The sequence below is a fragment of the Canis lupus genome, chromosome 34 (assembly GCF_003254725.2).
Source record: "Canis lupus dingo isolate Sandy chromosome 34, ASM325472v2, whole genome shotgun sequence".
Taxonomy (NCBI): Eukaryota; Metazoa; Chordata; class Mammalia; order Carnivora; family Canidae; genus Canis; species Canis lupus.
Genome location: NC_064276.1, coordinates 22,084,137 through 22,098,488, shown reverse-complemented (window position 1 = coordinate 22,098,488; position 14,352 = coordinate 22,084,137). Strand labels below are relative to the sequence as shown.

Genomic DNA, 14,352 nt, shown 5'->3' with positions numbered 1-14,352 from the left:
CAAAACTGTAAAACTTGTAGAATATAATGTAGATGAATTTGGATATGACAGTATGTTTTGGACACATCAAAGGAACCATCCATGAAAGAAATAATTGAAGGCCGGACTTCATGAAAATTGAAAATTTCTGTTCTGCAAAAGATGATGTCAAGAAGATTAGAAGACAACAGTCTAGGAAAAAATATTTACAAAAGGCACATTTGAGATAAAGAGTTGTTATCCAATATGTAAAGGAACTATAAAAATTCAAAAATAAGAAAGCAACCAAATTAAAAAATGGGCCAAAACCCTAACAGGCATATCACACAGATGCTAAATACATATCTGAAAAGAATCTTCCACATCATCTGTCGTCAGGGAAATGGAAATTTAAACACCACCACAACACATCTTTTCCTAGAATACCAAGTTGAGACACCTTGGCTTGGTGTTCAAAGACCGCCCCCTCCCCCACCGCACAGCCCTGTTCATCCTTCTTCCCCATTACTCTGTAATCTAGATCTTGCATATGATCTGCATTAGCCAAATGACTCTTCTATAGAAACATGAATCATTCTCATTTCCCTGCTTGCTCCATCTGCATCTGAGATGAGACATCCACATGGTTTTCATTCTTCATGACCCAGTCTCAGTCCCACATTTCAGAGAGGCCTGCCCTGAGCCTTCCAGGTTACCGTGACTTCAAATTTCTCTCAATTTCTATAGCATTGCATTGCCTGTTACCCACTTACCCTGCTCTCTAATCCTGTAGACACTTAGTTCTTGATATTAATAGTTCGTGTATGTATCCTTGACCTACTGGGCTGTATTTAATAGATGATCAGGGACCATACTGCAAATATTTTACATCCTCTCAGGACATCTATCATAGTTCTTTCCAAGGGAGAGGTGATCAGCAAACACTTGTCACATGGACCATATATGCATGAATTCACCTTGACTTTGAAATAACAGGTATTAAAATCCCAAATGTGTGTTTGTGAACATTTTAATAAAAGACTTTGATTTTAACCACAGCCCTGTCATTAGTTTTCTGCACACTTCCTTTTTCCACTTGAGGCAGTGGTACTAAATAATTTCCAGCCCTGGTTATCTATGGCTAATGGGAATTAGTATTCACAGACGATGCAAGTGCCACAAAAGTAACCCAAGAATTGATGCTCCCTGATGAGTTCTGTAAATAAGTGAATTTTCTCTAAGCTTTAACCTCCTCAGACATTCAGATGGACTGGAACTTCTTTCCAGTACCGTCTGTTGGCTGAGGTACAGAGAAAAATCTTGTGTTTATATTTAACTTGCGTATATGGCAGGGATATTTAATTTACAATACGGCCTGAAGGTTATTGCTGTGGCTGAATGTTTTAAAAAGTGCAGGTGTGATGCCAGAGGAGCTTATGGAACACTGAAAGAACTCCATCATCAAAACCACCCCTTTAATAAGAATATGTGGCCTGTCAGGTTAGGAACACCCATTAGTCAGCTTGATAGGTTGAAAACCTGAAGGGACTGTAGTCTCTCCTTGAAGTCCCCTCCAAGAGGGGTCTTTGGAGTGAAACTCCCTCTGGCTTGCAGCCATGGTACATTCCTTTATTTGAGATCAAGTAAATGTTTTGAAATACATTTTGAAGTAAATCTCCCCACCCTTCTTGGGGCTAGAGAGAGTTTGTATTTCAAAGAGGAATGTGGCATATTTATACCAAAAAGGTACAAGTGGAAAAGCTTTTGATTTGCTTGTTTGCTTTTCTTATATTTCTCACAGTGGAGTGGTTTGGGTGGAATGTTAAATTTCTTTCAAAAACACAAAGTAGAAAGGAGACGTTGGAAATTAGAATGATGGCATTTTTCTACAGGGTCACTAAACTCCGAAGCTCTCCCCAAATCATCAGTTTTGTCAGGCTATGTCCAATGTTATCCTAGCACTTTTAACAAGGCAAGGCCATATTTATTACTTCTTTTCCCTGTGTGCCTCCCCCCAGAACCACTCAGGAAACAAGGGCACTTATGAGAGAAACAGGAAGTAAACCTGCACTTTGATTCTCAACCCTGGGGGTTCCCATCCCTTTTTTGCCCATGACAAGTATTTAATGCCCATCGCTTTGTTATTTCACAAAACAGTGTTGCAGGCACTCAGAAAGCCTTGGAAATTCTTTATTTCTTTTTTCCCATATTCTCAAGAGCAGAAAAATCAGTGCCAAGTCTATCTTAAGCTATTTCACTGTTGATTTTTTTTTTCACTGTTGATTTTTAAAGGACATCTTAGAAGCGGAAAGCCCAAATCCATAGTTAATTGCCATTTTGCAATCATATTTGACAAATTACGTCAAACGATTGCAACTTTGTACAGTTCGGGAAGGGGGAATGTGCTCTGGCTGCTGCTGACCGCAAAGATAGGACTCTGGTAGTGAGCAATTAGGGAGCTGGCTGTTGGCTCCAGGGAAGTGATGGCCAGCTAGAACTTTTTTAATGGGTCACTAGGGAAAGACAACATTCATCCCCATTTATCATGATGAAAACCAGGCAGAAGCAAAGCATGAGTGAACTGTTAGGACAACAAATTTGTTTTCATACTGGGAAGTTCATTAAAGGCCACTCAGGCTATCCAGCACTTGCTTCTGCATGGTGCCACTGCTCATTGTTTGGATCATAATGTGCCCTTGTAAATAATGATCAAGTACCTCTGCACTGGGCCCGAGGTGAGGTAGGGGATTCATCTTCTAGTTCTTTGAAGAATTTCAAAATAGGAAATGAGTAGTCCCTCAATACGTGATCATTTTTTATTACTTTCACTTTTATTATTAGTACTATTGTGAAGCGCGTTGCAAACTATACAACAATATACATTCTGAATGGTAAATTCTGAATAATAACTTCATGAATAAGATCATGCTCATCAATGTGGAAGTCACAAAGGAGAGGAAACCAGTTCTGGGCTCACCAAGGGGGACATTGGATTTCTGTTTATTTCTTATAATCAGATACAACTAAGATGCTTAACCGGTTAAAGGGATGGCTACTACAGTAGTCAAAGTTTGCTGGCAAAACTGGAATGTGAAATGAGTGACATCTGCCTTTCAAAGAAATTTCTGAGGAGGATTACAGCTGTGTTTCCAAAAACAGTAGCAGGAAGCAAATGTCAGAGGATCTTGGCCCAAACCTTCTTTTCGGTAACCATTAGTCATCCTCTGACACCTCAAGGGAGACTTCTGGACAATACTGCAGAGGTTAAGATGCCTGCCCAGTTATTCAACCTTCCCCTGTCCTAATGTTTAGAACCAAAAACAACAGTAACATACCAATAAGCCACACACGCTAGTTTCTTTGGCTCCGTGGCAGAGACGACTTGCCCACATTCCATCACTAAGACAGTACTCTCTCCTTGCCAGTGAGCATCCAAGTCTTGGCTGTCCTCTTGTTAGGAAGTTAGACAATACAGTCCACAGATGGCTCAAGGGATTTTGTCCAATTAAGCACACACGTATTTTTTTGGCTAATATTTTGAGGTTTTCTTCTTTTTTCAGAAACTTCAAGGAGTTGTTGTTTTTAACAGTCTCTAATCTGACATGGTATGTTTAAAAGTTCTGCTTCTTCACTTTAATGTTTTCCTTATCCTGAAAGATGGTTTTTATTTAGATAAGAAAACCTTCTAGCCATCTTAGCTGATAGGATCTATTGTTGCACTGAGCTCATGAGGTTAACCTAATTTGACAGTGGCTACTCACCATTAGTGTTGAACGTTAAGTTGTAAACATCAACTTGAAACTTAGCAGTATTTAGAAAGAGCAGGAGACTGTTAATCAAGTCCAGGACTATAAGTAAATGAAGGAAAGAGTGTAAGGAGTTTGGCAAAAATAACTAACTAACTAACTAACTAACTAAATAAATAAATAAATAAAATGCTTTTAAAATACATATTCTTTCTTTCCAACTTACTCCACAGAGAAAATATTACTCTTTAGATATATCATTTCCCATCTAATTCTTAAAAAATAGCATTTTGAAAGCTATAAATATTTCATTATATCCATGACTACATTTTAGACTAATATTCCATAAATTGAAAGATAAGTTCATTTTCTACATAGCATGGACACCTAACTTGTGAATTAATATGCATTCTGTAAAGCTAGAAATTTCTAAATTCTCTATATCAGGATGTAGGAAAAAATTTAATTACTAGAAATGCCCCTTACTTACAGGGGTTTATCTTTTTTTCCTTAAATATTTCCTTTATTTATTCAAGAGAGACACAGAGAGAGAGAGGCAGAGACACAGGCAGAGGGAGAAGGAGGCTCCCTGTTGGGAGCCCGATGTGGGACTCGATCCCAGGACCCCGGGATCACGCCCTGAGCCAAAGGCAGACACTCAACCACTGAGCTGCCAGGCCATCCTAGGGATTTATCTTTTGAATTACCTAAAGTAATTATTTATATCTTAGATTTTTGAAATGGAATAAAAACAAAGTCAAAGAAAAAAGGGAAGTATGCCAGCTTCAGCTTGCTATACTAGAAACCCAGCGTAATTTAGTTACTGTCTATGAGAATAAAATTTAGCTCTGAGCTTCTTGGTAGCCAAGACAAAAACAGCAATGCACTATATTTTGCAGTCCTCAGTGTCTGGTAAAATTAACTTTATAAATTTGTCAAGAGAAAGAAGCACTTAATTCCTATAACTGAATTATAAAAATAATTCCACGTATGAATCTTTTTATTAGTTTTGTCGATAACATTAAAGGATAGTAATATCACCAGAAATTGTGAAATAAGAATGCGAAATTGTTTTTCATATAGCTATTTTTGGCTCTCAAAATTTGACTACATTATTTGGAAATATGTATGAATTTTCTAAAATAAAACCGAATTCTCAGTAAACAGCCTGGTCTTTACTGTAATTCATAGGATTAGCTTAATCCAGTAGTTTAAAAAATGCTTTCAAATTTTGTTTTGAAACTTAATAGATCTTTGTTTTAAGGATATTCTGTTGGGATCCCTGGGTGGCTCAGCGGTTTAGCGCCTGCTTTCGGCCCAGGGCATGATCCTGGGGTCCCAGGGTCAAGTCCCAGCCTGCTTCTCACTCTGCCTGTGTCTCTGCCTCTCTCTCTCTGTGTCTCTCATGAGTAAATAAATAATTTTTTAAAAAAGGATATTCTGTTAATATGTTATTCAATTTTTTTTAAAGATTTTTATTTTATTTATTCAGAGAGACACAAAGAGAGAGGCAGAGACATAGGCAGAGGGAGAAACAGGCTCCTTGTAGGGAGCTCGATGCCAGACTCCATTCCAGGACCCTGGGGTCACACCCTGAGCTCAAGGCAGACACTCAACCACTGAGCCACCCAGGCGTCCCAATATGTTGTTCAATTTTTAAAAGTTATTTATTTATTTGGTTTTGTAAAGAAAAAATAACTTGAGTTGGCAAACATTTGAGGTAAATTTGGAGAAAAGAGCAGATGCTACAAAAATGTCTAGTGTCACCATTATTAAATAAATAAACAAACAAACAAATGCCAAAAGACAAAAATCCTTACTGCTCCATAAAAGAATATTTATGGTTGATAGCCCATGAATTTTTCAGTTTTTAGTTTGATGCACATGTTATAATCTAGTGCCTTCCTTTCCCTGCAGCTAGTATGTTAATGCTAACTAAAACTTAAAAATTCTGCTGTGGCCTAGAAACAGGATGTGTTCTGTATCTACTTGCTTGCTTATCCTGTGGTAAGAAACCTTATATGGGGTTAAAAATTCTCTAAAGTTGTTATATTATGAAATTTAAGTAAAAAGCTAAGGCAAAAAATACAGCACTTCATCAAAATGTAATGCAAGATATTGGATGAATTCCCTATGTTGGGGGGGGAGGGTGAAAGCAGAGAAAGAATTCCCTTCTTTATTGAAAATGTGGATGTTTCAATAGAAGAGAATGGAAATCACTTATTTTGGGCTTGACGTTTTTACTCTGATTGTATAAAAAGGCTTCAGAAGCCAGAAAGTGATCCTAACTGTTCTCTCTCAGAAGTGCACTGTTCTTTATATTTTTAAATGTGCTTTAGAATTTCCTTTCTTGCATATGTCTGACAAGCTGTCCTAAATTTCATATTCAGAATATTTGAGCTTTGTATTTCTCTTAATTTAGAAGACAGGGAACTTGTATATTTTCTGTAAACTATGTTTGGAAATTGTAGAACTGTTTTCTTTTGTACCGTGTGTCTGAATTGAGAAAGAAGCAAGAATAGGAAAAATGGAGACGAAGAGAAAGGAATGGAAGAGAGAGGGAGAAAAGGCAGGGTTACTGACCCTTTTTTTTTTTTTTTTTGAAATGGTTTTTATTTTGAAAGTAAAAGCATTCTCTCTCACCTGAGTTACTGCCATGTTCTCTTGCCTGCTACCAAACATCTGTTCTCCACATAGCAGTGTGAATTGTCATTTTATTTATTTTTAAAAAATTTGTTTTATTTAAATTTATTTTATTTTATTTTAAAGAGAGAGAGAGAGAGAGTATATGTGAGCAGGGGGCAGGACTGAGTGAGAGAGAGGGACAGAATCCCAAGCAGGCTACAGGCTAGCGTGGAGCCCCATATTGTCTAGTCCCACAACCCCAAGACCACGACCTGAGCTGAAATCAAAAGCTGGATGCTTAACCAACTGAGCCACCCAGGCACCCCAGAACTGTCATTTTTAAATGTGTATCAGATATTGTTTAAAATTCTTTAAAAGTTTCCCCTTGCACTTAGAATAAACTCTATCATAGCCTATGAGTGATCTGTCTTTCTCCAGCTCTTCAAATATCTCTCTTTAGTCTCTGCTCCGCATTAAAAACATGTCAAGACTTTTTCCACTTGACTTTCTTTTGCCAGGAAAGGGCCCTTTCACTTCACTTTCTTTTGCCTGGAATGTTCTTCCTCCCATTCTGCTCATGACTGGCTTCTTAACATTTAGGTCTCAGCTGAAAACTATCATTGCTGAGGGACCTTTTTTGACTAATTTATCTAATAGAGTCCTGCTTCCATTCCCACCCCAGCCAGCTCTTAACAGTGTCGTTTGTTCATTTATTTCTCCATAGCATTCAGCACAATCTGAAACTAATTTCATTAATGATTTATTTACTTTAGACTTGACCCCTTCAACGGGGCTATAAGTACCTAGAAAGTAAGGTCTTTGTTGGCTTTGGACATGTAGTTATTCTCATCAGCTATGACAGTGTCTGGCACTAATTCAGTGCACAATAAATACCTGCTGAATAAATGAATGAGTGAAATGAATTTGGGTATGACTGGAACACTGGGCCTTTGTGTATTTTCTTAAATAGGAAGGTGGTAAATTATAAAACATCTAGAAGTTCTAGGGACGTGTGGGTGGCTCATTGGGTTAAATGTCTGACTTTTGATTTTGGCTCAGGTCATGATCTCAGGGTCATGGGAGTGAGCCCTGCATCTGGCTCCGTGCTCAGCATGGAGTCAGCTTGTCCCTTTCCCTCCACTCTCCATCCCCCATTCTCTTTCTCTTTCTCTCTCTCAAATAAATAAAATCTTTTGAAAAAGAGCAGTTCTTCTAGAACTTTTCTGGGAAAAGTTTGCATAATGGCAGAGATGAAGATGTTTGGCTAGAAAGTGAGTTGAGGCCAAATCCTGGAGGTTTTGAATGTCACATACATAGTTTTTGGAATCTCTTTTGTGGTCAATGGATAGCTACTGAGGGTTTCTAAATAGTCAACGTGTCCTTTTGAAATGCTTCTTTATTACTCGCTATGGAAAACCATTAGTGCATCAAAAGAATTTCATTCACTCACCAGTGGACAGAGTAACTTAGAATGTCAGCAGGGTGTTGATTTAATCAGCATTCATTTCTTTTTTTCCATGCAGTATGACTGCCACGTACAGTCCTGCTTTTAGGCTGGCAGGAGAAAATGTTCGCCTTAGTTCTTCACAGCCTGAGATGAAATGATCCAATGCATCTTAAAGGCATTTCTGGCCGGTATTTCTCATATCTCAGGGGGAGCGGTTGGCTCCTTTCTAAATTTGATACCATCTTGTCGTCAAATCCTTTCCCTTTCCTCAGTTGCTCTTTATTTTGCAATTTATTTTTTTGATGTATAGATTTACCCTCTCTTGTGGTTTATTTTAGTTTGGTCTTTTTTTTTTTTTTTTAATTTAAATTTAATTTGCTTTGGTCTTAAAGGAAGTCCAGTGTGGAGCCTTTCAGGGCAGTTGGCTGTTTGTTTGTTTCAGTGAAGTAGTGGGTCGATCCTTCCTTAGCTGAAACTAGTACTTACAAAGCCTTATAATAATCCCCATCGCATAATATGGCATTATATGCAGCATACGCATGTTCACCTGGAGTTTTCCTACCACTTCACATGTATATATCTAATTTCTAAAATAGAATACAAAGATATCAAGATTCTAGTTAAAATAATGGCTTGTTTTATAGACTTTGGCAGCCAGTTTGAGTTTCCTGAACTGGTTCACAATGATTTAAAAGCCATGGCCAGTTCATGAAAAAATTTTATGATTTAACTTTAAGTCATGGAATCTTCTTAATATTTATATTGGGGAAGATGATATGCTCAGTACTGGATTATAAATGGGGAAAACATCAACTGTGCAAAAAAAATCCAACAGCAGGTGTGGTAAGATCTCAGTAAAGGAACCAACTTGTCAACAGTGACTGACAATTTTCAAGAGCTATTGAATCATATACTTTGCTAATAATCAGTATTGGAAGCTCTCAGTATGAATGATGACTTCAGAGATGTTATTAAACTGACGTCCTTTTAGTCCAGTAGAGCTTAAGAAGCATACTCACATGTAATACACTTTTTGATTTGTGTAAGAGATTTACTTGTTAGAAGTTCTTTTTTTCTCCTAAGCCATATCATAGACTTCATCTACATGTCAAGTAGGTGAAGACAAACAAAAAAGAACTCTTATGGCCTCTAGTCTCAGAGAGCTCTACTAGAAGAAATGAATATACTCAGGGAGGTGCAATGTACAGCAGAGTATGATAGGTGCTCATAGAGAAATAGGGAGAAGATGATATTGCTGTACTTGACTGTAGCGATAGTGTTGAAAAAGGATCTCTTAGAGAGTCAGGAATTAGGCTTAACTTTATGGGATAGGTTAGATTTCAACAAGAAAAGACCAAGAGATAGAGGCTCTCTAGATCATTAGAACAGCCTGAAGAAACGATGAAGGTGGAAAAGTGAAAAACAGAAGTATTTATGTATGTTCTATCAATTTTTAATGGATTGTGCTATAGAACCAGAGTATGTCAGTGCTAATCTGTTTTGTTCATAATTTATAGTTTTACTCTTAGCTGTAGACTGTCTCTACCAACTGCAAAGACTTTATTATATCCTCATAAATTATGTGTCCACAGGAGTTATAGATTATCATTTTTTTTTAATTAGTTGCAGAATTGGGGCAGCCTGGGTGGCTCAGCAGTTTAGCACCACCTTCAGCCCAGGGCGTGATCCTGGAGACCCGGGATTGAGTCCCACGTTGGGCTCCCTGCATGGAGCCTGCTTCTCCCTCTGTCTCTACCTCTCTCTGTGTCTCTCATGAATAAATAAATAAAATCTTTAAAAAAAATAATTAGTTGCAGAAGTAGAATTTAGTGATTCATCACTTGCATATAACACCCAGTGTTCATTATATCAAGTGCCCTCCTTACTGCCCATCACCCAATTACCCCATCTGCCCACACCCCCCCCCCCACCCAGCAGCCCTCAGTTTTTTTCCTGGAGTTCAGTATCTTTTATGGTTTGCTACCCTATCAATTTTCATCTTATTGTATATTTTCCTTCACTTTCCCTATGTTCATCTGTTTTGTTTCTTAAATTCCGTGTATGAGTAAAATCATATGGTATTTTTCTTTCTCTGAATGACTTATTTCACTTAGCGTAATAGTCTCTAGTTCCCTCCACATCATTGCAAATGGCAAGATTACATTCTTTTTGATAACTTCTTCCAGGTTTACTTGATCAATAAGTGTAGACAGACACCGAACTTAGAACCTACTGTTTTTCCTCTATATCTGTATACTCATCACTGTGTAGATGTCCATACAATTCATATTTAGTGAGTGAGAAGTTGAGAAATTGTAAATTAAAAAAGAAACCACATCCAAAATTAGTGATTTTGACAGCCAATATTATTCTGGGAGCACAGAATTGAGGACAAAGGTAAAAGTGGCAGGGAAACTAATAAGGCAAGATTTAATGGAAAGAAGGCCAGTAGCTAAGAGCATGCAAATTCAACAGGAAAAGGGAAGGCTTTACTATGATTAGACAAAGTAAGGATCTCAGATCTTAAGATAGGGCAATTTATGTTTTCTGTGGTGAGGGCTAAGATTATTTGCCATTATTACAAAATGGCAGTAGCTGGGGACTTGGGAATTCAGTACTTATATTTCTTACTAATACCTGAGTGGTAAGACTCAGGCAAGACTAAGTTGAATCTTTTATGCTGTTCCATGATTTTACGTTTACTTTTAAATAACAATGAGTTTTCATGCCTTCATATTCTAAAATAGATCAAACGTATTTGGATTAAAAAAAACGTATTTGGATTTTACCATGAAAAAGTTATTACTGTGAATATTCATTTTTCTGATATGGGCAAACGGATCTGTCTATAAATGTTCTCTATGTCTAAAGCACAAAGCAAAATGTCTTAAATTGAGTAAATTTAATTCTATTTTGTTAAAATTGCATTTCATGGAGAATCTGTGTGGCATAGGAGAAGTCTTTGTAGTGCCTATGTAGTGATTATTAGAAGTTCTTCCTTTTGTATTAATTAGAATCTAAATTGTAGATCTGGAATCAAATATTTCAATCAAAGGAGTGTGATAAAGCATTTTATGTACTGCATTCAGCATTTGTTATGCATTGGAATGTTATTTTGTATTCTTTTGGTTTTTGTATTATTCACATTCTAAAGCCTGATAAATTTGGTGGAGTGGGAGGTATACTCATTCTCATCCTTTGGAAAGTCATAGGTTTGTTTATACTCCCTTTGTAAGGATTAAAGACAAAAGGAACAAAAAGAAAAGAGAAAATAAAAGATAAAAATGTTAAAAATATGAATTAGAGGTGGCACAGCATTGGCAGCTTTTTATTTTGATCAATCATGAAACAAACAGAAGCAGAAAGATTCAGCTTCCCAGAAATGCAGATGGTTCAGAAAAGAGTGGGAAAAGAATAAATTTGGAATAGACCACATTTAGCTATTTTCACTAAAGCCTGAATATCCATGTATCATTTTAGGATCTCTGTTTATTAACCTTCCACTTTGTAGTACAGAGATTGAGTATAGTGAATGTAACCTGGAAGCTGTCCCTGCCACTTTAGCTGTTAGCCCTTGGACTAGTACTGAGCCAGGTTAGAAATGTTTGCCTTCATTTGGGCCTCTTTTTTTTTTTTTCTCCATAGCTTAACCAGCTGGAAAAGGCAGTGGAAGCAGCCCACACATTTTTCATGGCCAACCCTGAGCATATGGAAATGCAGCAGAACATCGAGAATTACAGAACAATGGCCGGCGTTGAAGTGCTCCAATTGGTAGATCGAGAAGCCAAACCACATCTGGTGAGCAGAGGATCCTTGCCCTAAGCAGAAGGAGATAGGTATTCCTAAGTTTCACTGGACTCAAAGCAGATGCCTGGAATGGGTATATCAGGTTGATTCTTGATTTCTAATACAGTAATAGTTTTATACTGCCAGAGTTCTCAGATGATATATTGTAATTATTAGAGTTAAAAAAAAGGTGAAAGAAGGTTAAAATTCCCTTAGAAAAGCTATATGATATGGTGAAAAGTAGAACATGATATAAAGATCTGTCACCCTCTCTGAACCTCAGTGCCCCCTTCAAACTTTACATATGGGAGTTGAAGCCAATATGAATTGCTCAGGTCACACTGTGGTTCCTAGCTCCCAGTCCATTGCTTTTCCACTGTCCTTCTACTTTACAAATTCTGATATTTTAAAGCTACATATTACTGACTTTAAATGAAAACTTACTTGAAATCACAATAAGTCGGAAGGGCTTTTTTTTCAATCAGAGAGGTCACCATTCCTGACACGTGACTTCCAAGATGATTGAAGAACAAGATACGAGAAGATTTTCAATATAAGCCTTTTATCATCACCATCATCATCATCATCATTATTAAATTGTGTCAGTCAGGTCTGGAAAACGAATGTGTCATGGCCACCCACATCAGTCTACCTGGCTGGGCTTTGTTGCATGGCCATCCCTACATTCAGATGAGGTTAGAAAATACTGTTCTACATGTCTGTGCTCAAGAAAAATATGAAATTGACTGATGCCACAGCATTCAGCTTGCTTGATAACTCCATTCTTATTTATAATTCCGTGAAGCCAGGGAAGTTAGTCTTTATCTCCCAGTAAAACCGTTCATTTTTCTTCCACAGTACAGGAGCCCAGTGCCCCACTCCCCAAATGATCCTGAGTCTGCCTAAATACTGCTATTCAAGTGCTTCAGAGGTGCTCTTTGGGGAAAAAAGATAGATAGATAGATAGATAGATAGATAGATAGATAGATAGATAGAAATCCATCTATCTATCTACACACACACACACACACACACACACACACACACACACACACTTTTTTTTCTTCCTCTTCTTTGCAGGAGAGTTACAGTGCAGGAGTTAAATATTATGAGGCTGATGACTTTGAGCTGGCTATCAAGTACTTTGAGCAAGCTTTAAGAGAATATTTCAATGAAGATATGGAGTGCAGAGCCCTGTGTGAGGGGCCTCAGAGATTTGAAGAGTATGAGTACTTAGGGTACAAAGCTGGTCTCTATGAAGCCATTGCAGGTAAAGCTTATTTTTTCCTTTATTTATTTCCTGATTATAGAATTACTACATGCAGTCTGTAAAATTATTCCAACAACACAAAAGTATAAATTGTGAAAAATGAAACATCTATTTAATCATCTTATGTCCTATAAATAAATCTACCTAGCTTAAATTTGGTGACTGTGCTCCCAAACCTTTTCAGATGCATATGTAAATGTTTACGTACTTATTTATAATTATTTTTTATAAAAATGAGACAATACTGTGAATACTTATTTTGAGCATATTTTTTTTTATTTTATGCTTAACAATACAGTGTGGACTTCTCATGTAAGTAGTACACATAGTCTACCTTATTGTATTGAATGGTTGTGTGATGTTCTTTTTTGTTGTTGTTGTTGTTCTTTTTTTATTTTTAAAGACTTTTATTTATTTATTCATGAGAGAGAGAAAGGAGAAGCAGGCTCCATGCAGGGAGCCCGACACGGGACTCGATCCCGGGTCCGCAGGATCACACCCTAGGCTGAGGCTGATGCCTCACGCTTTCCCCAAATGCCAATGTTTTCTGTCTCTATGAAAAGCACCCCTCACTAGTAGTTCTAAACCAATCCCAAAACATTATTTTTCAATCCAACATTTCCCTTAATTCCTATTCTCCTCTGATTTGTTACCAAGCTCTGGTAGGTGCTACCTCCTAATAGCATGTAAGAGTCCCTGGTTCACTCCACCCCTTTTGCTACCACCCTGGTTCAGATCAACAGTATATTTTAACAAAGCCATGGTGATAGCCTCCTTGCTGGTCCTCATGTCCTAATGACGTTTTGCTATGTAAGCAGTCAGAATACTCTTCCAAAAAAAAAAAAAAAAAAGAGAGAGTATATTCATGGAACACCCTCCCCCCCACCAAAGGCTCCCACTGCACTTAGAATAAAACCCAAAACCTTTAATAAGGACTTTCATGATTGTGCATTTGTATATATTTTCATCCCCTCTCTTTCTGTCTCTTAGATCCCCTCCTGTGGCATTTCCTGGAAATACCATGTTCATTTCCACTCACAGACTTTGAAAATTGTTGCTTTCCTCTATCACTTGCCTAATGTCCTATCTTCTTAGGGGCTGAAGATTAAGCCCCTAAGTATACTGACTGACAAAGATTGGTGCTTAGTAAATATTTATTCAATGAATGAGTGGGAAGAAAAAAAGGGAAGGAAGGAAGGGAGGGAGGGGAGAAGAAAATGACATATCCATCAATCACATTTCAGATTAAAAGGATCAATAATACTCTATGTTTTGAAAATATAGATCATAAATTGTTAAGGTCTTTGAGAGGGATGATTAGGAAACATCTTTCAAAATTTATCTTATGAGGTAGATTGAAATTCAATTTGTTGGATGACCTATCTGCCACATATTCAGTTACCCAAAACCAACTCAGTTCACCTAATATCAGTACCAATATCTGAATTATTGAGGATTTTTCTCCCCAAAGATTTTATTTTGCTAGGCTTCCTGCAGTCATTTCCATACATTTTTTTGCG

The 14,352-nt window shown here is 37.3% G+C and overlaps 1 protein-coding gene across 1 annotated transcript in view; it reads left to right on the top strand.

Moving 5' to 3' along the window:
- P3H2 (prolyl 3-hydroxylase 2) overlaps window positions 1-14,352 on the top strand; it is a 150,344-nt gene that overhangs the window by 106,043 nt on the left and 29,949 nt on the right. Inside the window, exons 2-3 of the mRNA XM_025425348.3 lie at window positions 11,422-11,574; window positions 12,643-12,832. Of these exons, the coding sequence (XP_025281133.1) occupies window positions 11,422-11,574; window positions 12,643-12,832 (343 nt within the window). The remainder of the gene's footprint in view (window positions 1-11,421; window positions 11,575-12,642; window positions 12,833-14,352) is intronic.